We start from the raw sequence: 25,739 nt of genomic DNA, 5'->3' as shown, positions 1-25,739 counted from the left end.
TTTGAATGTATCAGAACAGGTTTTCTGACAGTTTTGCTAACATACTGTATATCAGTGGCAGATGTAGGATTTTAAGTAAGGAGCCATCAAGTGGAAAAGTATTCATAGATTGGCCAAGTATTATTTTGTGCCAAAATTTTTACACAAAAACAATTTTAATCTGTAATCAAAATTTGAAGAATCAAAAGATAAAGGTGTATGTTGCAAATTTAAAACAGACAAATGTCAATTATATATTTAAAAAGTACTTTATTTTTTCCAGTTATTTGAAAATTATTTGTGTTTGGATTTAGCCAGTCTTTACTTAAAATTACCTAAAATTAACTCCATAAAAATATCATCAATTTTACATTTTTACTGTACATAGAAAAATTGGGTGACAAGACAGGGGCATTTCATGGGGCCAACTAAATTGCCAGAAAATCTCATTTTGGAACACATGGATGCAGTTCTAGGAAAGCTCCAATTCCTACATTAACTACAGAATAGTATGTTGTGCTATACTTGAGAACAAAATGACTGTACGCCATTGCGCAATGTGTTTTATATGTTTGACTTGTGGCTACTACCATCCACTGTATTTTTTAATTGTGTTGTTACAGTCTTTAGTTATAGTTTCGTAATCGGTAAAAATTAGTTGCAATAAATATAGTGCCACTTTGGTATTGCTTGTATGAGATAAAACTAGAAAAATAAATCTGAAAATTTGATTTAGGAAAAAGGTACATTTGGGTCATATAAGTTTCAATCATCAGTTTGATGATTGTGGTAAATCTAATTAAGGTTTCGCAAATCCATTTAATGTACTTTAATTTAGATTTATCTACCTCCCCACTCTACAGTATATGACAGATGCCTCAGTGTGACACAGTGCATCATTGTCTACCCCAGTCTACGGTAATCTAATTTGACTGCTTGTGAAGTGGGTTAAATGCTGTAATTAAGGGTCAATCATCCTTTGTGGCTCTCGCTAGCCCCACAGTTAGCCTTTTCTTTAGACCTGCCACCCTTTTGGCCCCAAAACACAAAGTTCTGAAGCTATAAATAAGCCACCGCTACTACACCAGCAACTTCACTATGAAAGAATTTTAAACGTGAACATAAAATATTTGTGGTGGATGGCTATTTGAGCTTGCTGCCAAGACTTAAGTGTTTCCATATTTGCTGCTGACTGATTTGGCCCAGGATAAGTGAAAAGATCTGGTCAGGTGTTCTTGATATCAAACACATTTTTTAAGAAATATTTGCGTTAGCTTTTACTCTTCATAGACAAACATCTCTTGTTACAGTCAGGCATGGCTGAAATTTTGGAGACTGCAGGAGTCAAGCACTCACACACTATCACCCCATCAAATCTCATTCTGAGTTATGGTTTTATAATGGTCTTTTAATTCTTGTGATTCAATTTTTTTAATCAATTTAACAACATCGACCAGATTAACTTACACTGGTCAGCTCTGAGATTTTATTACCTCCTTATTTGTACACTTATTTTCCAGCTCCACTGATCACTTTATAGGTTTATAATTATTGTATTTTTCGGACTATAAGGCACAACTAAAATCCTTTCATTTTCCCAGGCATCGTCAGTGCCCCTTATATACGAATTCTACTACTGCTAACTGGGGCTGGCTATGCTGCTAACCGTGGCTGACTATGCTGCTAACCGGAGCTGAGTAGCACTGCTAACCGGGGTGGGCTAGCACTGCTAACCGCAGCTGACTATGCTGCTAACCGGGGAGCTAGCACTTACCCTTGGACAAAATGCTGTAATTCTAAGCTTACTGTAAATAAATGGAAGCGCTTAACTCACCCAAATAAATAGTTTTCTGGAGAGAAATCTGTGTAGATTAACATCCAGTGCTCATTTGACTTTAAAATAATTATTTATTTATTTTTATTTTTTTTTTTAAGATTTACAGTTTTGTTGACTTAGGCTCTTTTCCCAGCTTCCCCATTAGAAGGGATGTAGACTTCTTTACTAGTGTTGCATAATGCGCCTTATAATCTGATGCTCTTTATGTATAAAAATAGACCAGAAAATAAACATTCATTGATAGTGCACCTTATAATCCAGTGTGCCTTATAGTCCAAAAAATACGGTACAGACTGTAGTTCTGTGTCTGTTTCTCTGTCTGCATACTTTATTATTACCCTTTTTTGACCCTGTTTTCCAATGGTCAGGACTCTGCAGAAGAGTCCACCAGAGAGCAGCTATTGTTATTTGGGTTGTGGGTCATAACCAGCCCTGCAGTGACACAGATTGACATGGTAGTAGTGTTTTTGTGAGTGTTGCACTGGATCAGACACAGCAGTGCTGCTGGAGTTTTTAAACCCTGTGTTCACTCACTTTCCTTCACTCTGTTTGACAGTCCTACCAATCTGCTCCACCTCTTATGGTGCCCACAGGACACAGCTAACTTGATATTTCTATTATATATATAGATATTTAAGAATTCCAGCAGCAATGCTGTGAAAGATTCACTAGAACCAGTACAACACATACTAACACACCACAACAGTGTCAGTGTCGTTTCAGTGCTAAGAATGACCCACAGTTCAAGCTGATGCATTTATAAAGAGGGTCAGCCAAATATCTTCCTTTACTAGTTTTCTTCAGTTTCCAAGAGTCTTTTGAGTGTGTAGGAAACAGTTAAGCTGATGCTTTTACGAAGAGATAGAATTAGTTTTTTTTTTTTTTTTTGATCATGCCCTACACAAGCAAGGACTGTTTAGGCTCATGGTGCAAGAAAAACACACGAGTATCTTATTTACAAGTGCTAGCTTCAGTCTAAAAATATATGTTTTGAAAACCAGACAGTCATATTTGTGTTTTATATCCCTAAGTAAACACTTTGTACAGTTGCTACCAACACATAGGTTGAAAATGTTTGTCTCAGCTTGTGCTGGGTGTTATTACAGTGGGGCGTAACTCTTTTTGCCTGTCTGGTACAGATAGATCTGTTTATGTATACACAGTATGTTACTACTTATACGTTCTTCTTTTTTGCAAATGAATGTATGTTTATAGCTGTTATGATTCTCTTTGCTCTTTGCTCTTTTGTGTTGATATACAGCAGTGAAGATGTGTACACTTAGGCCCAATCCCATTTCTTTTTTGTAACCCTTCCCCTTCTGACAGAGTTACAGGAGGTAGGAGTGAAATGTTCCACCTAAGAATTGGGACAACCCTTTAGGCACCTGATACAGATATATACAGCAGCTATCAGTGAGGCACTTAAGTTCAGCAACCTGTTTTTAAAACGAGGGCTGGTGGTGCAGCATTTAATTATTATTGTCCATTTTTTATCTGAAATGAGCTTTTTAATAATTTTATTTTTCCGTTCCACCTTAAATGCTGCAGCCTCTGCAGTCTGTTGCTCTATTTAAGGTGGAACAGGAAAGCTTCAGCTAGCTAGCTAGCTACTGAGATGAACTACTAGATATTTTTTATGCTTGTTATGAAGAAAATAGTCATTAAAACACACATTAAACTATGATAATAATACAATGGTTATCATAATGTTTAAAAAGTTAAAAATTCTCGAATTATTGTTTTTTTTTTGTCAGTGATTAGAATGATTACTCATAGCGCTCTGTTTTTAGTATGCCTGTTTTTTTAGTATGCCCATGTATCCTGAAAACCATCCCCCATCACTTCCAGACTAACAAGAATCACTAAGTGATGAAGTTGGATTGGGCCTTAGTGTGTCATCATTTGTGCTGTGCTGATGTTTTCTTCTGTTTGCTGTGCTTACTCCTCTCTCCTCTGATTAGATACACAGATTGCAAGCTCCCAGTCGGTCGGTGTGAGAACAGAAGTCACTCGCACAGAGAAAGTGTGTGTTGAGGACCCCGTGACCCACGAGCAGAGCGCTGCCGCACAGAAGAGCCGCATGGACCAGCAGATGTCCACTGCTCTTCATGGTAAGGTCTTCATTTATCAATCACTGTGCATCAAAGCAAGCACTGGATGAAAATGTATGAACAATGGAGATGTTCCTGTTTGATCTGAAAGTCCAGTTTTTATCGAATAGTGTTGTAGAGCTGTGTTAAACCCTGTCAAGCTAGCGCGTCCTGAAAAATGCACTGATACATAGACCTCATCATGTTTTAATGGTAAGTCAGCAGCTGTCTATATCGTCGCTGTCCAATGAAAAGCAAGTATCTCCAAAACAGCAACTTTACAGGAGGGAAAAAAAAAACCTTCTATACTTTCAATGAAAGTCAATGTAAAAAGGATTCATTTCAGGTCATTTTGAAGTATTTTTATTGGTTCATTCATCAAGCATTTTTTATAGAGTGAAGGGACAGTTTGTCTGTTCAAATTATATAGTAAACTAAAAGTCTGCAAAAATGGAGGTACTTGTTTTTTATTGGAAAGAGATGATATACACTACCAATCAAAAGTTTTAGAACACCACACCACACCGTGCTGTATGAACCACAACATTAAAACCAGCTCTGTATATACAGTTCATTGGCCATCTATAACATTATAATCACCTTCTTGTTTCTGCTTCTCTTGTAGCTGGTTTTAATATTACACTAATAACATTAGTCCTAGATTTGAATTAAAGATTTTTATTAAATATTTTTATTAGATATGTATTAAGTATTTGATTTAATTGAAATAACTATGTTTTTTTATTTTAAAAGTATATAGAAACCTATTAAATAGTTGGATTCATTATGAACATTACATAAACTCTACTCTAAAAGTACCAGGTAGTCAAGCAACGAGGAAAAACGAAATCGTTTTATAATCACATTGCTGACCTGTGAATCGTAATCGAATCGTAAGGTGTCTAGAGATTCCCACCCCTACTGTGCTCTCTCTATATTTGATGCTGTCATAGAGGTGACATAAACACACAACAACAGACTTGCATCATTTAGGCACATTTTCAAAAGCACAAAGTGCTTAAAATATTTATTTTGAAAAAGTTTACACAGGCTGACTGTCCCTCTGTGTTGTCTGCAGTGCTATTGTTTAGACTGAGGTAAAGCTCTAGCTGCTTTTCATCAAGATTCCAAGTACATATTTTGCTGAAACAGCATGTTCAAAACAGTTGTAGTGAATCTAGAGGGGGTTTGTATCACATATGAAGCTACAAATACTGTTTCAGACTTTAGTATTTACATGAGGTCAGTATAAAGTTACTCTGTCTGTACTGTCTGTTAATATTAATCATACTAAAAATCAGTGGTCTCAATCTATGCTTGCATCAGAAGCCCTGTTGTTTTAAATAAAGCCGGCCTGAGTAAGCTAGCTAGCTAGCTAGCAGTTGTGTGTCTGTGTTTGGGCAACAGATCAGTGCTGCAGGCCACAGAGCTCTGTTCTCACCTGTCAAAATAAAGGAAACGTGGGTAATGAATGCTTTCTCCTTATACGTATGCAGAGAGAGGAGGAGGAGAGAGGCAGGCTGAGCCTACATGTGCGAGGCATGTTCTGGCAGTTCACAGAACTGTTCTTTTTTCGGGCTCTGTGGAGAGAGGCGGAGGTCCTCTTTGGTATTTGGCAGCACAGAGCCTGTAGTTAAAATGTTTGGGATAGCTTTGGGTTTGGGACAAGTTTCAATGCCCTACAGAATCAGACTCATTTTGTGTTTTGCTTGCTTTAAATCTCTTGTTTTTAATGCTTTATAAGGTATTACTTTAGCAAAAACAGTGTTATTGTTGGATATTTCTTATATGATGAGATATGAATGGTGGGAATGTGGTGTTTACTCCTTTGCTTGTCATCATACCTTCTGATTATTCAGAATGATTCAGTTGTTTTTGATATGTCCTGAAGAATGGAAGTTTCCCAAAGCACTGTGTTAAATAAGAGAGCGAGTTGGCAAACTGCAGCTTATGGTCTTGATTAGTGGTTATTGGGCTGTGGAAATGTTTAGGAAACTTGCTCATTTCCTTGCAATGCCAGTAAAATGTGTATAGTTGGCTTTGCATGCCAAGCAAGATTGTCAAGTGTTGACAGCTGGTTCCTATCAGATACTGGTATCAGATTATTGGTGTGTTTCTAGTGCAGTTTAGAGATGTGTGCCACCTTGTGGCTAAGGGAAAACATGGTTTAGAGTTTTAGCTTTTTGCATATCGTCAATGTCCAAACAGAACTCCAACAATTCCAACCTTTGTTTCCCTGTTATATTGGTACTAGTGTGCTATGGTCCAAGGCACTAGGCAATTATACTAAAGTTCTGTGATGTTTATTCATTCATTAATTTATTTCTTTGTATATACAGCTCTGAAAAAATAAGTTTCTTTGATTTTACCAAATTAAAATCTTCTGGAATATAATCAAGAGGAAGATGGATGATCACAAGCCATCAAACCAAGATGAACTGCTTACATTTTTGCACCAGGCATAAAGTTATCCAAAAGCAGTGTGTAAGACTGGTGGAGGAGAACATGCCAAGATGCATGAAAACTGTGATATAAAACCAGGGTTATTCCATAAAATATTGTTTTCTGAACTCTTAAAACTTTATGAATATGAACTTGTTTCTTTTGCATTATTTGAGGTCTGAAAGCTCTGCATATTTTTGTTATTTCAGCCATTTCTCATTTTCTGCAAATAAATGCTCTAAATGACAATATTTTTATTTGAAATTTTAGAGAAATGTTGTCCGTAGTTTGTAGAATAAAACAATAATGTTCATTTTTCTGAAACTTATAGTCCAGTTCTATCAGGCACTGCTGCTAAAACATCATCATAATCATCTTCATCCCTTTAGTCATAATAGTCCAGGAGCAGTTGTTAATTTCCCCATCGTTAATGTTACAAGCAACAACCAAAAAAATTAGGTGATGTTACAGTTTAGCTATAGAAATCTCATGTTTTACCCACTGAAAAAAAATGTTTTTCTTGTAGGTGGTCAGAGCACCTTGAAATCCATTATGAAGAAGAAAGATGGCCGCCAGGGAACTAATGGCACCAAAAAGAACCTACAGTTTGTTGGTGTAAATGGAGGGTAAGGACTTAACAATGATTTTTCTAAAGTTCAGCACCTACAGATAACAGACTAGTCTTGGTAAAAAAAAAGCTTAGTAGCAAAGCACTGAAGATTTTTTGTTACTGAGTACCTGTCACACCATTTGGACTGTGATACAGGTTACCTGAGGTGTTTTGTGGAAATTGTACAGATGCTATATTTGGCATGAACTGTTTGATCAGCATGGAAACTCCTTTGGCAAACCCAATCCAGCTTGAATAATGCTTATGTTTGTTTAAGAGATGCTGGTGTCTGTATAAGCAATTTATTCCCAACTTCTCTGTAAGTTTAACTTTCCATGTTCACTGCTGTTCCTCCAGGTATGAGACAACGTCAAGTGATGACTCCAGCTCTGAGGAGAGCAGCTCTGACGAAGGCTCTGAAGAAGACGAGGAGGAACAGGAGAGGGTGGGAGATGTGAAGGAGAAGAGGAAAGAGGAGTTTAATAACGAAGGCGCAGTGGATGTGGAGAGGGACGTGGAAGATATGGGTCAGGACAAGCAGGAGACGAGAGAGAGGTAAAGTACTCAGTGAAGTTTCAGCTGAGAGAGACCCAGTGGAGTGGAGTTTATGAATGCATGTCTCTGTGCTGGTGTGCACATTTACAGAAATGTTACAGGAAAATGGGTGTCAGTGGCAGAGCGTGTATGAGTGGATACATTTGGAAATATCTGTGTGACCACACAAGTAAAATATTGTAAGCTACTGTGCAACAGAAGGATAATTTGTACACTTGCATATAATGTAAAGCAGATGTTCTTATCCTGTTTCTTGTTATGTTACATGCTGTATGGCAGTGGTCGCCAAATCATTTGGCAGCACTGTGTCTTAAGAGTTGACGGATAGCCCAATATTGAAAGACCTCCTCTTTAAAGAGCTTGAGAGCATGCTGTTGTTAGCGAGTTAGGCTACAAGCATGACTCCAAGGCAGTCTTCATCAATACAAATTCCTGGAAGCCCCTGGCCTCACACAGGTGTGCCTGGAAGCAGAAGGTGAGGAAAGGTCTTACCAAGTATAAGAGCATCTTGATAGAAGTCGCTGAAAACAGGATAGCCTGCAGGAAGTTCTGTTCTCCTAGCGCAGAAAGGATGGTCTTGTGCAATTCAAAAAGTGTTTGAATCAGTCCACTTAGGGTGCAAAAAAAAGATAATATACATCTCGGTACACTCACAGGGTATTTTAGAAATGCCACTGGTCAATTATTTCCAGTCACACAATACCAGGCTCCTATCTCTATGAATAAGGATAGATCAAAATACTTGCAACTGAAAGTCAAATTACAATTTCAGAAGCATTTTTTAAATCTCTTGATTAAAACCAGATAAAAAAAAAGTATAAAAAAAAAATAGTTTGCACAAAAAATGTTTTTAGCTACTGCAATTTCTCAGATCTCCATATCAAGTGGAGCGTTTCCCACTAGATCCACAATATCGCTGACCTTATAGCTTAACCAGAAAGCTGATTGGCACTTTTTGTCTAAAGGCAGAAATTTATCCTTTAGCAGATGCCATGTTGAGCGTTACCAGTGACCAGCCTTATTATATGTGACATATCTGCTCTAGCATAATTTAAATAAGGGATTCCAATTGTGTAATCTACCACTGTGCAAATCAGAATTCAGTCACAAAGCATGCTTTTGTATATCACCTTTACTGAAGAGTTTAGCTTTAACACTCCATTAATATGAATCTTGTCCATTTAATTATGACCATTAAAAATCCTTGGTTATATTAGATGGTTGGTGTGAAGGTGAACCATATGAGAAGGTAGAGTTTCAGGATGCGAGTTACTGACCATTGCTGAAGAACCATTAGGGTATCTAAACACATCTGATGTAAAGGTGCTAAAACTGCATCTTTTAGACTTTTTAGACTGGACTCTATACAACAGTTCTATATAATGAAAGGGAATAAAACCATGGCATCCATATCTATTTCAAAGTGTAGTTTTGCTTCTTGTGTTTTGGGGGCTATGTTGTAAACTCTGTGAAGATGATATGAGATGCACTTGGTCTGGGACCAAAGGGGGCGGGTCTATCTAATGAGTAGATGAGTCTGGCTTCGCCTCTAGTCTCTATTGCACATACTCTGGATGCAAATTTGACAACATGGTGGATATTTTTGGCTTCAGTTATATAGAACAGAAGGAAATGGAACCATATCATCCATAGCAGATGTGTTTCAAAGTCTAGGCTGCAGTCGAGGTAGGACGGGTCCTCCGTAAGACAAGTACTTGGTATAATAGGTCCTTGATAAGATGGGTCCTTGGTAGGACTGTCCTATGAAGGGTCCTGCCCAGTAACCTGTTGGTCACACATGGAACAGTCTAACGAGGCTTTGTAGTGACATCACACATTTCAATTTCAATTTTATTTTATTTGTATAGAGCTTTTTACAACAAAGGTTGTCACAAAGCAGCTTCACAGAGAAAAACAGGTCCACGCCTCTTATTAGCAGCACCACAGAGATGCCAGAGGTGCGAAAGTGTTTAGTTCCTGCCATTTTTAACCCTTATGTTTCCCATTTTTCTACCCCCCCCCCACCCCCCCCACCCCCCCCCCACTTAAATTGGACGTGTGTAGTGATTTGTGGGCAACAGAGAGGCGAGAACAGTTGCATTCTTTAAATAACTCTGAACCTCAGTCGCACACCTAGGATGCAACCGACACATTGGAATGCAGGACATGGTTCTTTAGTTGTTGATTAAAAAAGTGATTTGCTCCAATAACCTAATTTATTTCTTTGGTGTTGTTCATAACATGCTCTGTATATGATTATTTTTATCAATCTATCTGTATATGTTTCAGGTACGAGTTAAGTGAAAAGATGCTTGCTGCATGCATCGTTGTGAAAGCCCACCTGAATGACCCCAAGAGTTCATCTAGCAAAGAAGTGGTGAGTATACATTTTTCATAACATAGATTACCATCCCTCCATCTACAGTAATCCCATCTCTCTACTCCCAATCCACAGCTGGCTTTTTTTCTCTTACATATCTGCACTGCTCTACAGAATCCCCTCCTTTCTAAGCACAGCAGCTTTATTCACCACTATCAGCAGGCTTGGTGAACAAATGAAGCCTTCAGATCAAATTAGAGTTTTGGATGGCTCTTTGTGCCCTGTTTCACCGTGCCTGAGGCAGGAAGGGGGTGTTGGCTCCTTTGTGGCTAACACGGTGTAAAAGAATGCTGCAGCAACAGCGGCCAGGGCTGACTTGAAAGCTCAAGTTTTGAGCCACATCCAGCTGTGTGCTGGCAGGGTTACGGAGTCCAGCCTGAACCCAAAGCCGTGGCTGCCTGATGTTCTGGCCAAGCAGGAGACAAATTGTAAACTTAAGTGGCCTTGATAAGGACTAATTATGATGCTTTAGGAAAATGTAGACTGTTCTGCAGTTGCTCTGTGCTAGGTTGGATTTTGTAGTTAATGTCATGAGATGATTTATTTGCTCTAAAAAGAATTTCTAATATTTTTCAGAAATGGTTTGTTCGTAGCCATAAAAAGACCATTCCAAACATATTTAGAGTACTAATAGGAGTTTTATTATAGTTTGTTGTCAGTCTGAATAATCAACAATTGTGCAGTACATGTTTATGAATACGTCTTGTAAAGTTAGGATGAACAGGGCAGTAAATTGTGGTATAATTCTGGTGTTTAAGATGCTAAATGGTTCTTGTCTTCAAGGTATGGTTCTAGGTAAACTTTTAAAAGGTGTATATGTGTAGCATTTACAGTACACTGTCAGGAAAAAAGAGTACTTCTTGTTTACAAACTACGTTTGTAGTAGTATCTGATATTATCGTATTCCATGGTGTGAAAATGCATGTTTATCATGCTGGAGATGTTTGCTTATTACCAGTATTGGTGGAGAAAAAAAGGCAAGCAAGAAAATTCACCTTCAAAGGTCGGAAAAACAGTTAGCATTGCAGCTAACAGGTTCCAAGCCTGTTAAGGCTGGCTGTTAGCATTGCAGCTAAACCATTTCAGGGTTTAAGGTTTAAGGCCAAGGCCAGCTACTGTGTCTGTTAGCATCACAACTTTAACTTGGCTGAGCCTTGCTGTTAGCATTGTGTCTAATGGAGTCAGCATTCACTTTAAAATCCTGATCCAGTACAGATCCTTAGTTGTATTGTAGCGGTTCTCTGGCATCTTATGTGTTCAGATATTACCAGACATTATCCTCAGCTGCTACAGTGAGGAACTTCTCAGAAGGTAACACACCAGCTTAGAGTATGTAGTGTGGAACTATTTTACAGTGAAATATAAAAACTTAATATTAAAACCTAAATATCAGTGATTCTTTTGTGTTTTGACTGATCATAGTATTTTACAGACATTACAGACAGATCTTGTTCCTTGTGCCCATTTATTTGAAAACTACCCTAGACAATGTTCATTTGTAACCTTGTTTTAGTGCACGAAATAAAAGAGCTTTGTTTTTATTAATAAAAGTGGTGCTGTTACTAGAAAGAAGCCAAAACAAGCCTAAAGCTTCTAACTCTTCATGCCACCTTAAATATTGCAGTAAATAATAATTTGATTTTTAAGGTGGAATGTAAAGTTTGAGTTAAAGGAAAATGTAAGTTAGAGGTAGATTTCTCCTAAATTCCAAATAAAAAATAGTCATTTAGAGCATTTATTTGCAAAAAAAATGGGGAAATCAAATAATCAAATCAAAGAATTCCATCATTTTTAAGTGGTCTCTTATTTTTTCCAGCTATATGTTGTGAAGTTTTATTAGGCCAGTATTAGGCACTGACCCCCCCACCCCGTTTTCCCCATATGTTTCAACACAGAGGATGTGCATGAACACAGTGCAGCATGAGTGGTTCCGTGTGTCCAGTCAGAAGACAGCAGTGGCGACCATGGTGGAGGATTACCTGAACGCTTTCCGGAACATATCACCTGCCCTGCTGAAGCACGTGGTTAACCTGGCTGACGGCAATGGCAACACCGCCCTCCACTACAGCGTTTCTCATTCTAACTTCCATATTGTCAAGAAACTTTTGGATGCAAGTGAGTTCCTTAGAGGTCATGCTGCATATTAAAACATGGATTGAAATACTTATTTATATACAGTTGTGGCCGAAAGCTTTTTCCCAAAGAATTATTCAATCACACCTATTGTTCTGCACATTTATTTCCTTTGTGTGTATTAAAACAACACAAAAACAGCGGAGACAGAAAGCCAAAACTGGTGTAATTTCAGGCAGCTTTTCAAAATTGTTAGTAATTAACAAGCATGCAAAATTTTGGGTAAATAACAGGTGTGGGAAATATAAAAATCACACATGAAACCAGATAAATAGGAGATACTGCAGTCATTTTCTGGGAGAAATACTTTCAGTCATGACTGTATCTTGCCATTAAGTAAATTATGCTGTTAATCTTTAAGTTCTTCACTGTGGTTTTGTGGGTGTTCATTTAATTATGTTGCACACTGGTTGCTTTTTACTCTACCCTTACTGTATATGTTTATTCTTACTTTATATTTATGTGTACCCGTCAAAGGTCTACTCTAAATGTATAATGGTTAAAGGTCGGGTTTAAAACTGGTTAAAAGAAGCATTGCAAAGTGGTTTAAGGCTTGCTGAGGGGGAAGATTAAAGGTTTAGCTTAAAACTGGCTTCAGGATAAAGAAAATTAAAACCTGATTAAATGTTTTAAAGGCCTGGTTTAAACTTGGCTTAAGGAGTGCTGGAGGTGAAGGTTTAAAGTCGAGTGGTCCAGCGGGCTAAGCGCTGCTACTATGATCAGGAGATCTTTGGTTCGAATCCTGATCATGTAGCTTGCCATCAGCTACCGGAGCCCTCAGAGAGCACAATTGGCTTTTCTCTCTCTGGGTGGGTAGATGACGCTCTCTCCCCACATCACTCCAAAGGGAAGCATGTGTTAGTCTTCAGCCTCCTGGTGTTAGGGCATCACTAGTGATAGGGGGAGTCCTAATGCGTCGATTGGGTAATTGGCCATTTAAATTGGTGAGAAAATGGGGACAAAAAAAATTGCTTTGGAAATTCAGGAAGAAAAGTCAAGTTGACAGATCTACTGGCAGACTTTTGCAAAATATTGTTTAATTATGAAGTATACTTATTGCTAATCCTCCTCTTTTACCCTTCTTAAGAACCACATCTCCATATTCCTCTCGCTCTTTGCACCTAGTGCTTCTGTGGATGGCCTGTGATGCTGTGCATGATGAGGTGCCAGCACGTCTCTCAGAGAAAAGCCCATTGTCAGCTCCGCTTTGTGTCACCCCACTCTGACACCCTGTGTTCCGAAAGAGGCCCCCATTGTCCCCATTGTCCGCGCTCATTCTCCGAGCCCTGGCCCCACGGCCAGTCAATAAAACACTGCTTTAGCCCTACTCTTCTTCCTCATCTCAAAGCTCTGCTGTCTCAATAGCTTGCATGTAGAGTGTCTCCCCTTCTTGAAGGCCAACAAAGGAAGCCCTTCCTCCAGGTCCACTTGAAGGGTGGGCTCTCGACCCTCTCTGATCTTCCGGTTCCCTCTCTTTTGTCACAGATGTCTGCAACGTCAATCAGCAGAACAAGGCCGGCTACACTCCCATCATGCTGGCCGCGCTAGCTGCAGTGGAGGCTCCTAAAGACATGCGGGTGGTGGAGGAACTCTTCAGCAAAGGGGACGTCAACTCAAAAGCCAGCCAGGTCACTGTGACCCCAGATTCACATTTGAACTTTTCACATAAAAAGTGTTTAGGGTTAACTCTTAGACTTACATTAAATACAGTGCAATTTTTTTGTGCAATCAGGAGAGAATCTTATTAAGATGATGAGAATGTATAGCAAATAACTCTAATAACTGTAATTATTAATTACAGAGCAAATTTGAAAGGATATCATGATTTTTTGTTAAATAGTCTACTTCTATTCAACCCAGAATTCAGAAGTACAGTGCTTGTAGTTGTAGGTTACAAAACTAGCGATAGGGGCATAGCTTTGCCCATGAAGAGAAATCACTACTTTTACACCATTAACAAGCTCAAAGAATCTCCACACTTCATTGCTACAAATCTAAGGGTGTCACTTACCTGCCTTTCCCTAACTGTTATCCCATCCACTCTGCCCTCCAGGCTGGCCAGACGGGGCTGATGCTGGCGGTCAGCCACGGCCGGATGGACATGGTAAAGGCCCTGCTGGCCTGTGGTGCCGATGTGAACATCCAGGATGATGAAGGCTCCACGGCGCTCATGTGTGCCAGCGAGCACGGCCATGTGGAGATCGTCAAGCTGCTGCTGGCCCAGCCAGGCTGCGATGCCACACTAAGTGACAATGTGAGTGAAGACTCTTCTCCATATGTTTGGCATCCAGAGTTTTAAACTCTATATATGGAAACTAAGTTACAAACATCTGTTTGGGGTTCGCTATATTTGTGATGTCACAACCATGAAAACAATTATATGGCTCAGTAGACGAGAGTTCTTGGTGCAGGAAATGTGGTCAGAAAGTGACTCATGGTAGTTTGTACATGGTAGTTAGTATGTCCAAATTAGTGGTGTCAATTATTAAAAAATATATATAAAATAATCACAATAGAATTCTGTGATTAATCACAATTAATTGATAATGGGTGACTTACACCTGGCAGACTAGATGATTATTATATGTGTGTGTTTGTGTATGCATAACCACCCATGTGTGAGAGAGAGAAAAAGAAAGAGGGAAAAAGAGAGAGAGCATAAACATTCAGAATTCAACAGTAAGCATTGCTGTGTTAAATCACTAAATAAAACTGCTAATGCATCACCAGGTTTTGTCATGTGATTAATTTTTTGTTTAAAAAAATTACACATTAAAGTTTTCAGATTAACTGCATTTTGTTAATGTTGACAGTCCTAGTCCAAAACACTCTTAATTTAGCAGGTGTTCCAATACATTTCCATAGTGCATTTGTTCTAGTGTTTTTTTTATTTAATGGTAGTGTTTTCAGTATCTTAAGTCATTTGCGGTTGTTGATTTATTTTTGCATTCATGTGCGTGTTTGTAGGATGAAAGTACTGCGTTGTCTATTGCTCTGGAAGCTGGACACAAAGACATCGCAGTGTTGCTGTATGCTCATGTTAACTTCTCCAAAGCCCAATCACCAGTAAGCACCTTCCCTCCTGCTCTTACACTCTTACACCTTTACACAACGTATCTATTATCCAGTTAATTTAAATGAAATGGTGTGGTATGTGGTTATGGAGTGTTGTACACATGAGATCAAGAGCTTGCAATTACAATTTGAGTCTGTTTTAAATGTCTTGAATAGTATAAACACATATGATTGCAGACACACATATAACAAATAATTAGTATTTGTAAAATGCTTGTTCACAGCTTTCCAGAAAGTTCAGAATGCCTTACATACCAAAAGTGGTGATCTACTCTTGAGGCAAAAAGATTTATTCTACTTGGATAATAATCAGTGTTATAACAATGTTGCCTGTAATATTTTAAATATAGCAATATAACAATTGATTCCTAATCTGTGGATGTAATGGTGCTTTTTCAGTGCACTGTACCTACACTACTCGACTTCTTTAGTGCTTGGCTGGTCACAGTCCTAAGCAAACCAATTAGAGGTTAAATGGTGATGTGTAAAACTTGCCAACGTACAGCACAAACTGTTGTAAAATTTCTGATATACAGTACCGCCTTCTTATTTAGTATTGTCCTTTTTTGTTTGTTTGTTTGATTTTCTACATTGTACATTAATTACAGACATAAAAACAATTAAGGGACATATACGTTGTAAAATTACACAATGAATGTTTCCTTGGATTTCTTGGCCAAATAAAGAATCCAACAAGAGCTAAATCACCTGCTTTATATATTTCAGGGGTTGGGAACTGTATAAGTGGAAAATGAACTGAAAATGAAGTTACTAAAAACCAAAAAGTCAGTAAAATTGAGTAGAGTTGGTACAGTATCTTGCAGTGAAAAGCACTATTATGTGTCTTGTACTCAGCATGTCTGTCACTTCCCACAGGGAACGCCTCGGCTTGGCAGGAAGACATCCCCCAGTCCCACCAGACGAGGCATGTTTGATTAAAGAAGCCGAAGCCCCTGTGCCTCCCACAACCTTTCACTGCTGCTATTCCTTATGGTTCATTCGTGCCTAGCTTTCTATTCTGCAATCCACAAAACCCCAGCAAAGGACTTGGAACACATGCCTTTCATGTTCAGCACTTTTTCCTGACTTCAGTCTCACACTCATGACTTCCGTTCTGGTTCAGGATTTCTGGTTCAGTTAGGGGCGAGATGCAGAATAGGTGTCTTTTTTTGGTGTTTGTTTTGTTTCTTTTTGTGCCTGAAGTCACCAGCATTTTTTTTTTGCAAATAAAAAACCCTGCAACAGCAACAGTGCACCCACATTTCAACTGGAATTTTAACAGACTTTAGCAGACTAATGTAGATTATAATATATACCCATGTTCTCTTTTTGCCATCGAGTTGTCCAAACTTCTCAAAGTTTTGTGTTTTAAAATCACAAATGAAACAAATTCCAAGATATGGCCAATGTTGCCTGAACTGAAGCTTTATATATATATTTTAATATTTTAATCCTATGTATATATATACTCGGCTTTTGCAACCTAGAGGGTGTAAATCAGTTCCAGTAGACATATACAATGGGAATGAAAGGTTGAATTACAGATTTTGGACGTTATTATAAGCGGTATATATATAAATATATATCTAGATTGGATATGGTCCTTACTTTTATACATGCCATTTTTATTTAATCACAGTATTTTGGATATTTACTATTACTATTCCTAACAGAACACAGAAGTTAAATATTTATCGGGTCAAAGTTTTTATTACAGATAATTGTATTTTCGTTATATGTAAATGTTTACAGTACATGGATATGGTAGATCTGAATACCCTTCATTTGGTAAATAAACTTCTATCATTTATCCATTATGTGGTTCTTTTCTCAGAAATCCACTTTCAAAATTCCGACTTTCCAGTTAATAAACTACTAAAAATGACTTTGTTTGTGTTTGGTTATTCAGTTATTTAGATACAGTGTTTTGTGCTAAAACATGCAATTAAACTTTACACAAAGCTCTAACAGTGCTATAATTTGGGGCAGGTGTGTCTGAGAAAGGGAACTCTATGCTGTGTAAAACTGAAGCACTGCCTCCCTCTTCTGGATTCATTCTGTAACTGCTGCTGGTTGGCTGTATTACTTAAGGCCTTCTCAATATTCAGTAAAAGTACCTCTTGATTTCAGTTGGACTTTATTCCTTAATATTAAATATACATTTTAAATATACACACATAACAGATGTAATGCTTTAAATTAGTATCAGAATTATGTTTGTTTAATCATTCATGTATGACATTCATTTTTAATCAAATAGCTGTTAAAATTTATTCTAATTAAGGAATGATGTGTTAGTGTGTGTTGTGCTGGTTTAAGTGGATAAAAAACAGCACAGAAAAAAGAGGTGGTCATAATATTCTGATATGGCTGTGTATTAAGTAGGTATCCCTTAACATTTAAGACATGCCTTCCCCAAGACCTCTAAATCCGAGACCAAGAGGTTAGCAGATACTGTGAGTTGTGAGGTTGGACCTCTATGGATTGCAGTAATGAGCTTAAGATGATGTTGAGCTTATAACTGATGTTGCAAAGCAGCTGTACAGAAATGTTGTAGCAGGACAATATTGCATATGCAATATAGAACTCCCAGTAAGCAACAGAGGCAAGGATACCCTGTAGTATTACATGTACTAAAAAGGCAAATATATAAGGTGGGGACCCATCCTCCTCCAGTCAAACAACTTCTACTTAAATGTTAGTCATAATATATCCATATTGGTCTAATATATTCAGGTGAATAGCCACACCAGCAGTGTAAGCGGTTAGAAAATTCCTAGTACGAGTTTTTATGAACTTTGATGTAATCAGTAGTGAACACTGAGCAACTAGCTCGAAGCAGCTGGAATAAACTTGGCATTGAGCAGCTGATCTGTGGTGGGTGATGGGAAAGGCTGACTTCCAGAAACTTCCATTAGTCTGGCCAGACAGGAGACAGGAGAACAGGTCGAACATCCATCAGTGTCAGGCTGGACAGGTGGCGTGTCAATAACAAGGAGGAAGGCATAAGGATAGAATTTGTTTTGACTGAATTTAAGGAGAACAGACAATACACCACACAAGACTTGTCTAAAGTTTTGGACTGTTCACTTGCTGGTATTAATGTTATGGCTGATCAGTGTATGTCCTCATCTAATTTTTATTTAGAAAAGCATTGTCTTTTGAATAGCTATACAGTGTAATGGCATCATGCCCAAGAGCCAAGTGTCAGGTAAAGCAGTATAAAGTCCTACAGCATTCAGCTTTTTGGAGTCATCATTAAATACCAGTTTGTGACCCAGAACTAATTACCTAGCATCAGTTCCTGACCTTACCATTGCTCTGATGGCTGAAAGCCTCACAGCAACATTTAGAGAAAGGCCTTCCAATGAGAATAGGTCTTAATTACAGCATAAAAGGGAAGGTAACCCCTATATTTTTGAAATTTAAATTCAGATTTCTTAAGATTTACTTAAGAATTTAACTTAGAAATGATTATTTTTTCTATTATTCAATTTAATTCCTCCTATTATATAATCATCCTATTCCTCCTTATCTTGTTTGTAAATAATGTGCATTAAGTGGTTAAACCTACACAGTGAATATTTAGTTTAAATGCAGAGAAACTATGCAAAAAATTTAGAAATTGTATATGTTTGAAGGAAGCATGACAAACTACACTACAGATGTCAAGGAAATAAAATAAATATTTATAGTGCTACTGTCAGCTCTTCATATTGGTGGTCAAATATATGTGTCCCGTTGGTATCCTGTACTTTTTTTTTTTTTACACCATGGACACCCCATCAAACTTAAAACAACAAAAACATACTATACTATACTATAGTGAACTGTACTGTACTTTACCATACTTTGCTGTACTACATTGTACTTTACTATACTACGCAATACTACATTATACTATGCTATAAAATACTATACTACACCATAATTTACTACACTTTATTACAAAATACTACACTACACTATAAATTACTACACTATATTATACTACACTACAGTATACTTACACTACACTATACTACACTATAAAATACTATACTACACCATAATTTACTACGCTATACTATACTACACTATATAGTATACTTTACACTACACTATACTACACTATAAAATGCTATACTACACCATAATTTACTACACTATACTACACTACACTACAAAATACTACACTACATTGTTTTTTACTACACTATACTTTACTACGCTATACTATAAATACTACACTACACTTCTGGTCACAATCTAAGCTGCCAAAGTGCTAAAACAGCCTTCAGTCAGATATGAGTTGTGTTTTTTTTTTATTATTATAATAAGTTGTGAAGCAGTGTGTATCTAGAGTGGGCCGGGAGCTGAACTCCCACACGGAGCTCTGAGGCGGATCAGTAAAAGGAACACACAGTGAATTTCAGTGAAGTTCTCGCTGATAAACTAACATTACAGTCATTTTCGTGATGAGCGACGAGGAGCAGGCGAAGCAGCAGCAGTTTGTGGATGTCTCGGCCCCGCTGTCCCCCGCACCGGGCGGCAGGAGGCAGCCCCGCATGCCGAAGTGCTCCCGCTGCCGGAACCACGGCTTCGTCTCCCCGCTGAAGGGCCACAAGCGCTTCTGTAACTGGAGGGACTGCCAGTGCCAGAAGTGCAAACTGATCTCGGAGCGCCAGCGGGTCATGGCCGCGCAGGTTCACCCAGCCCATATAATTTACACTTAATTTAGATTAGCTAGTCTCATAATCTCTCACGAGGGACCCGTTCAGCAGCACAACTGAGATGTTTAGATGTTTTATTATTAGTATTAGTGCAGTTTGTATGTGTCAGACTTTCACCTGTTTAAACAGTTTATTTAACTAACTGGCCAGCTAAATTAACACTAGCTAACCTAGCCTGTTTAACGTAGTTAGTTAAAAACTAAACTACATGTTAGGATTAGGTTAGTTTAACCCTAAACCTACTAACCTACAATCAGGAGGAAGATTTAATAGGGAAACTAATTTACAGCTTATATCTCAAGAATGTTTGGGTTTGTGTGACTAACTGTTACATATACAACAATGACAAATTTGTTTATTTATTTAGCTACAAGGTTAGCTAGTTAACCTAGCTAACAATTTTCTATTGAATATAGCCTTAGCTAGTTAGTTAGCTAAGTTACAATGTTCAGCTGCTAGCTTGTTCCTTTGGCGCCGTATTTGTCTAAAAGAGACTGATACTTTTAATAAGATTAAAATAATAATAAAAAATAATGAATTAAATTTAAAATAGTGGTTAAAAATAATGCTATAAAAAGTAACGTTATAGGAAGGGAATAAACACATTCAGTCCTTCCCTTATAGACTTCAGAATTATACAAGCTTAGAATAAGCTTAACTAGTTATATCAGGTCCTTAATAATTTTTGCTAAATCAACTGTAGTAGGTTAACCCAAATAGCAAACGTATTCGGAATCAACTAGCTAACCTATTTATTTGTGCACAATTGATTTTATCATGTTCATTTAAGATTTAATCAACTATCAGTGGTTTTGTACATATTGTTGTATGTAACGTTATATCTTGTTTCTATTCTATTCGTATAGCCTGTCCTGTGTTCTTGCAGTTTAGACATAAACATTTTTTTTATTTAGTTAGTTAGTTAGTTAGTTAGTTAATTAGTTATTTGGGAGCACCTTTTCCTAAAAATAAAGGTTGTTTAAATGTTTAAAACGTTTTTTTCCAACAATACCGCATGTTTTAAGTATATATTAAGTGTTGTATAAGTCAGATGTTCACTCCTGGAGACAGGTTCGCTTAGTTAACTATGTTAGCTATGTTAACTAAGCTACTTAACTAACTTAGTTAAGTTACGTTAGCTTAGTTAGCTAATTAGCTGTTACATTTTAGATAAGTTTAGCCTTACCCTAAACCAACTGACCTAGAAGCAGGAGGAGGATTTAACAGGCAAACTGCAGCTTATCTCTCTGAAATGTTTGGTTTTGTGTAACTGATATATATCTAGGTTACAATTGTTTATTTTTTGTTTATTTTTACAAAGGTATCTAGCTAACTTTATTGTGTTTAAATTGAATATAGCTAAAACCGCTAGCTAGTTAGCTACAATGTTCAGCAGCTAGCTTGTAAGTTTGGTGGAATATTTGCTGGATAAGAGCCTGAAAAAAGTAGATTTTATAAACTAGCCATGGGTAGTTACCTAGATAATGATAATAAGTAAAGCTATAAAATGTATGTTATAGGCTGATAATAGGGTTAATCAGGTAACTGCCCTCTCTGACAGATTGCAGAATATATTGTGTAGGAAGATGGTTAGTTAACCTATTTCAGTTATGTAAAGTAAATTTAGCTAAAAGGTCTGTAGCAAAAATAAATAAATAGCAAAAGTAGCTATGCTGAATCAACATAATTAAACAAGGAGAATCAAGTAAACAAAAAATAAACATATACCAGTGGTTTTTTTTGTCTGTTATTTTAGACATAAGAAACATCAATATTTAATAATATTTAAAATAATTACTGTGGTCAAATTAAGCCCAATAATGAAGGGTGATAGTAAATCTGAGGGTAACAGGATGGTTAAACAACGGTTAATGTCAGAATAGATTTATTTGTGCACATTGATTTCACCTTAAAAGAAGATTGATTCAGCCTTATGGTTATGTATGTATTATTATTAATTAAAGTATAGTATTAACGTTACTTAACCTAAATAAAATGTTTATCTTGTTGGTATTATATTCCTATTATCTGCAAGTGTTTTAGGGTCCCAAATTTTTTTGGTGACAAAGTTTTTTCAGGTACCAAAATTTTTTTGGTGACGAAGATTTTTCGGGTCCCAAATTAGCTTATATTATTATTATTATTATTTGTGGGGAACATCTTTTACCTAAAGCATTTAGTGTAGAGTCCCAACCCTTCACATGTTTAGATTAGGTTATTTTAACCCTAATCCTACTAGAATCAGGAGGAGGATGTAGCTGCCAGCTACAACATGTCTCTCACAAATGTTTGATTTATTTTTTAGCTCAAAAGTTAACTAACTTTGTGTTTATACTGAATATAACTAGTTAGTTACATTGTTCAGCAGCGAGCTTGTGGCACCATAGTTTGGCACCATGTTTGTCAAAAAGACAAGAGGCTGACCTAGCTAAACTAGATAATAATTAAACATAAAGGTATAAAATTTATAGGGTAAAAATAGCAATAGTTTGATAACTGCCCCCTTTTACAGATTGCAGAATTATAAATTGAGTAAGAAGAAGTGAGTAATTTTACCTAAATCATCTGTAGTTACCCAAATTGCAAAAGTGCTGAATCACCGTTTATTTTTCCATCTCTAATGCTTTTAAACAATGTTGGTTTTGAACATCAGAATTGACTTTTTTGTGCACATTGACTTACTTTACTTTACAAAAATAAATGATATATATCTTGATTATATTTTATTCTTATAGCCTGCCCTGTGTTCTTGTAGTGTAGAAATGTGTTTTGCAGTGGAGATATCTGAAAGGTTTCAGTAAAAAAAATAAAAATTTAGTTCAAAATATATCCACAATAATAAAAAATAATCGTAAATCTCTGTATCTGGATTTGTCTCTGGATCTGAAAAAGTTACCATAGATAGGCAAGAGTAAAATGGGAGTTTTCTCATCAGGGATTAATCCTAATCCTAGACTGTTTTTTCCTTCAATGGAAAATATCAATTTACAGTGCTGTTTAGTCCAGGACTAGGCCTAATCCCTGTAAAAAACTGTCCCATAGTGTCTACTATCCTACATTCAAATAATGTTTTTTGTTCTAATTCACTGTAATGTTTTTTTTTTCTCAGGTGGCTCTGCGTCGTCAGCAGGCTCAAGAGGAGGAGATGGGCATTTGCACCCCAGTGAACCTGTCTGGTAATGACATTGTGGTGAAAAATGAGCCGTCCAATGATTTTGTGTTTCCAGTAGGAACAAGATCCCCCTCTGCCACTTCTCCTACTGCTTCAGGTGAGCTAATGTAAATTTTATGTCAGCATTTCCTAGCCTAGTTCTCAGACAGTTCTTATTTCCATTATGTACCTGTTGCCAGTGCACCTGTACCAGGTATTCAGTTCTAAAACATCTATACAAACATATAACTGTAATGCACCACATATAAACAAAGTGTCAACATGTAAATAAAGGGTGTAGCAGCACCTTTTTTTGTTCCACTTGACACAGTGAAACTTGGTAATGTAATATGGTAATCAACCAGTAATCAATCGGATAATGTTCCTAATAATGTACTGTAATAGTAAATTAAACATTGTATTTCACTGCATTATAGTCTAGACTATGTATTACATTATGAGGCAGATTATTACATTGTTAGGTTTTATTAAATTGTGTAATTAAGTGCAAAAATTATGCAATTATATTCTGTAACATTTTTGGTTGTTATTACATTATTGCAAAAATAATTTTGGTGTATTTTGTCTGACGCATAATTATGTATTTTAATGTAGGCTTTAGTGTGAGTGTTAGGAGTGGAACAAAATATCATGATATATTGTATTTTTTATGATACATTACATGTAGTGTCAAATATTGATATTGAAGCTCTAATTCCCTAATATTTTCTAATTTGACTTACTAAAGTAACTGCTTCATTACTCCATGTTGTGGCGCTAATTATATGAACAGGGTAAACCTATGGTAAATTGGAATATTGGTTGGTAAATTCTGTGAAACTGACACCAATACATACATAATTTTGAGTATTTTATCCTCTTCAGTAACACAGATGCCGTGAAGCATCGTAGAGAACTGTCTAAGTCAAGTATCACAGAACCACTGTATCCCTGTGATTCTCACTCCTAGTGAGAAGCGTTGGTGAAGTGACTGCATATAATTTGGCAAACGTTATTCCTGCAGTGTAGATAAATTATATAAAATTACAGCTCATTATTTTCTGTTCAGTTGGACTGTAAACATAGTGTTTTCAGGCACTGCATTTTGCAAATCTTTGTACGCCACTGGACATCATCAGACAGCAATGGCCATGCCTGGTCATGACTGTCATCTGACCATAGGCAGAAACAAAAGATAACCGGCCTGTTTTGACCCTTTAAACTTTCAGTAACTCTTAGGAATGGATGGGAGGAGAGGAACAAGTAGGACCATGACCGTGGACAGCCTGTACCCATCTGTTCGCTCTTCGTTCCCAGAACACGAGAACACAATATAGCCAGTAAGATGGCCACTATTTTTAGTAGGGGTAGGTGGGGGTTACGTAGGATTTCGTCAGAAACATGCCTATCTGTGGCATTGGTGATTGTGTCGTGCCAAGATGGACCGACCATCTTTTTGATGGCTCTTTGGCCAGAGATGGTGGCTCAGGAAGGGTGGGAAAGAAACAAGCTGTTCCTGCTTCTCTGATAGGACTGAGCTAGGAGTAGAATATCAGCCCGGTCAAGGCTGTCTAACTGGCCTATGGCCTGCGCCTTTAGACGCCACTCACTAGTCAACCTCTGAGAAGCACTCAGAGTGAAAGTTGCACATTCCAATCTGCTTGCACATATGATAATGGAGATGGTGAAAAGACAAATAGTCTCAAAGCATGCTGAAATCAGACATCGATGATGAATAATGCTCAAACAAAGCATCTTTGTTAGCCTGTGGCAGTGGTTAGCAGTTGTGGTAGATTGCTGTAGATTGTGAGAATGTTAAGAGGCACTTTGGGCAAAAGCATCTTTGGAGGTCTCTCACATTGCAGTGATAAAACAAGAAAACAAGTCCTGAAATAAGAGATTAAACAGTAATTCACTTTTTCGGCTTAAATGCACTTAGATAACTTTCTGGTTAATCTTTAATTAATGTGCATTGCTGTGTCCACACTCAACACAGCTTTATACATCTGTGCTATAAAAACACAAACTTGAATATTTTCATTTTCTCTCAACCCAAACAAAGATCCTCTGTTTACATGATCTGGATGAAACCTAGCTACATAAAAATCTGCTCTCAAATCACATAAGGAGGTGGTTTAAGAAGCATTTGATCTACTTTTTTAAAGCAGTGTAAATGCATCTCAAATGTGTTTCCAAAATACATTCAACAATCAAAATTTGTCCCAGTTCAACTGAAACATCAGTAATAAATTATGATCAGTGAGCAAATTTACATATTTCTTTCCACACAGTCCCAGCAATCAAATTTACATCTGATTACCAGAGATGGTCAGGGTTATTTGTGAATGCATGGGACTGAAATCTTATCTTATAATTTGTATCCAGATTTTAATCAGAAATGGACCAAGCACATGGAAGACAAAACATCACCGTCACACAATATTTACAGCAACATTTACAACAAAATTGTGTTTGGTTAATTTAAAATAATCTAAAATAAAAAAATAAGGCAGCATTGCGGAGAATTGGTATTTCTTGTTCTTAGTGTAATTGACCCTTAAATAATAGTATAGCCCCTGCTAAAAGACACACTTTGCACATGCATTTTTGGACAAGCTGAGAAACATTACTACAAAATAAAGAATTTTACACAAATGGTACAGAAATTGGAATCAACCAATGGATACTAAGATGTTTTAATAATCATTAGTGCTTATTGTATGTATGTTACTATATATGAAAGTGCTGAAAATGTGCTAAGGAAAGGTCTTACAA

At 37.1% G+C, this 25,739-nt stretch overlaps 2 protein-coding genes across 7 annotated transcripts in view; both read left to right on the top strand.

Annotated features, from left to right (window-relative positions):
• Window positions 1-16,986, top strand: part of kank1a (KN motif and ankyrin repeat domains 1a) — a 96,500-nt gene extending 79,514 nt beyond the window's left edge. For all 5 annotated transcript variants that reach the window (XM_007257715.4, XM_015607984.3, XM_022664868.2 and 2 more), the window contains 9 exons: window positions 3,778-3,927; window positions 6,875-6,974; window positions 7,316-7,513; window positions 9,803-9,890; window positions 11,789-12,008; window positions 13,512-13,654; window positions 14,080-14,280; window positions 14,994-15,092; window positions 15,978-16,986. In XM_007257715.4, coding sequence (XP_007257777.3) covers window positions 3,778-3,927; window positions 6,875-6,974; window positions 7,316-7,513; window positions 9,803-9,890; window positions 11,789-12,008; window positions 13,512-13,654; window positions 14,080-14,280; window positions 14,994-15,092; window positions 15,978-16,040 — 1,262 coding nt within the window. In that variant the 3' untranslated portion in view covers window positions 16,041-16,986. The remainder of the gene's footprint in view (window positions 1-3,777; window positions 3,928-6,874; window positions 6,975-7,315; window positions 7,514-9,802; window positions 9,891-11,788; window positions 12,009-13,511; window positions 13,655-14,079; window positions 14,281-14,993; window positions 15,093-15,977) is intronic.
• Window positions 16,987-19,419: 2,433 nt separating this feature from the next.
• The window catches only part of dmrt1 (doublesex and mab-3 related transcription factor 1), a 41,324-nt gene continuing 35,004 nt past the window's right edge, over window positions 19,420-25,739 (top strand). The window contains exons 1-2 of one of the 2 annotated variants that reach the window (XM_015607990.3): window positions 19,420-19,786; window positions 22,923-23,082. In XM_015607990.3, the coding sequence (XP_015463476.2) occupies window positions 19,559-19,786; window positions 22,923-23,082 (388 nt within the window). In that variant the 5' untranslated portion in view covers window positions 19,420-19,558. The remainder of the gene's footprint in view (window positions 19,787-22,922; window positions 23,083-25,739) is intronic. The other variant, XM_022664878.2, reaches the window with a different exon arrangement.

The sequence above is a fragment of the Astyanax mexicanus genome, chromosome 22, assembly GCF_023375975.1.
Source record: "Astyanax mexicanus isolate ESR-SI-001 chromosome 22, AstMex3_surface, whole genome shotgun sequence".
NCBI lineage: Eukaryota > Metazoa > Chordata > Actinopteri > Characiformes > Acestrorhamphidae > Astyanax > Astyanax mexicanus.
The sequence above is the reverse complement of the archived record's forward strand: the minus strand, read 5'-3'. Positions and strand labels throughout refer to the sequence as shown.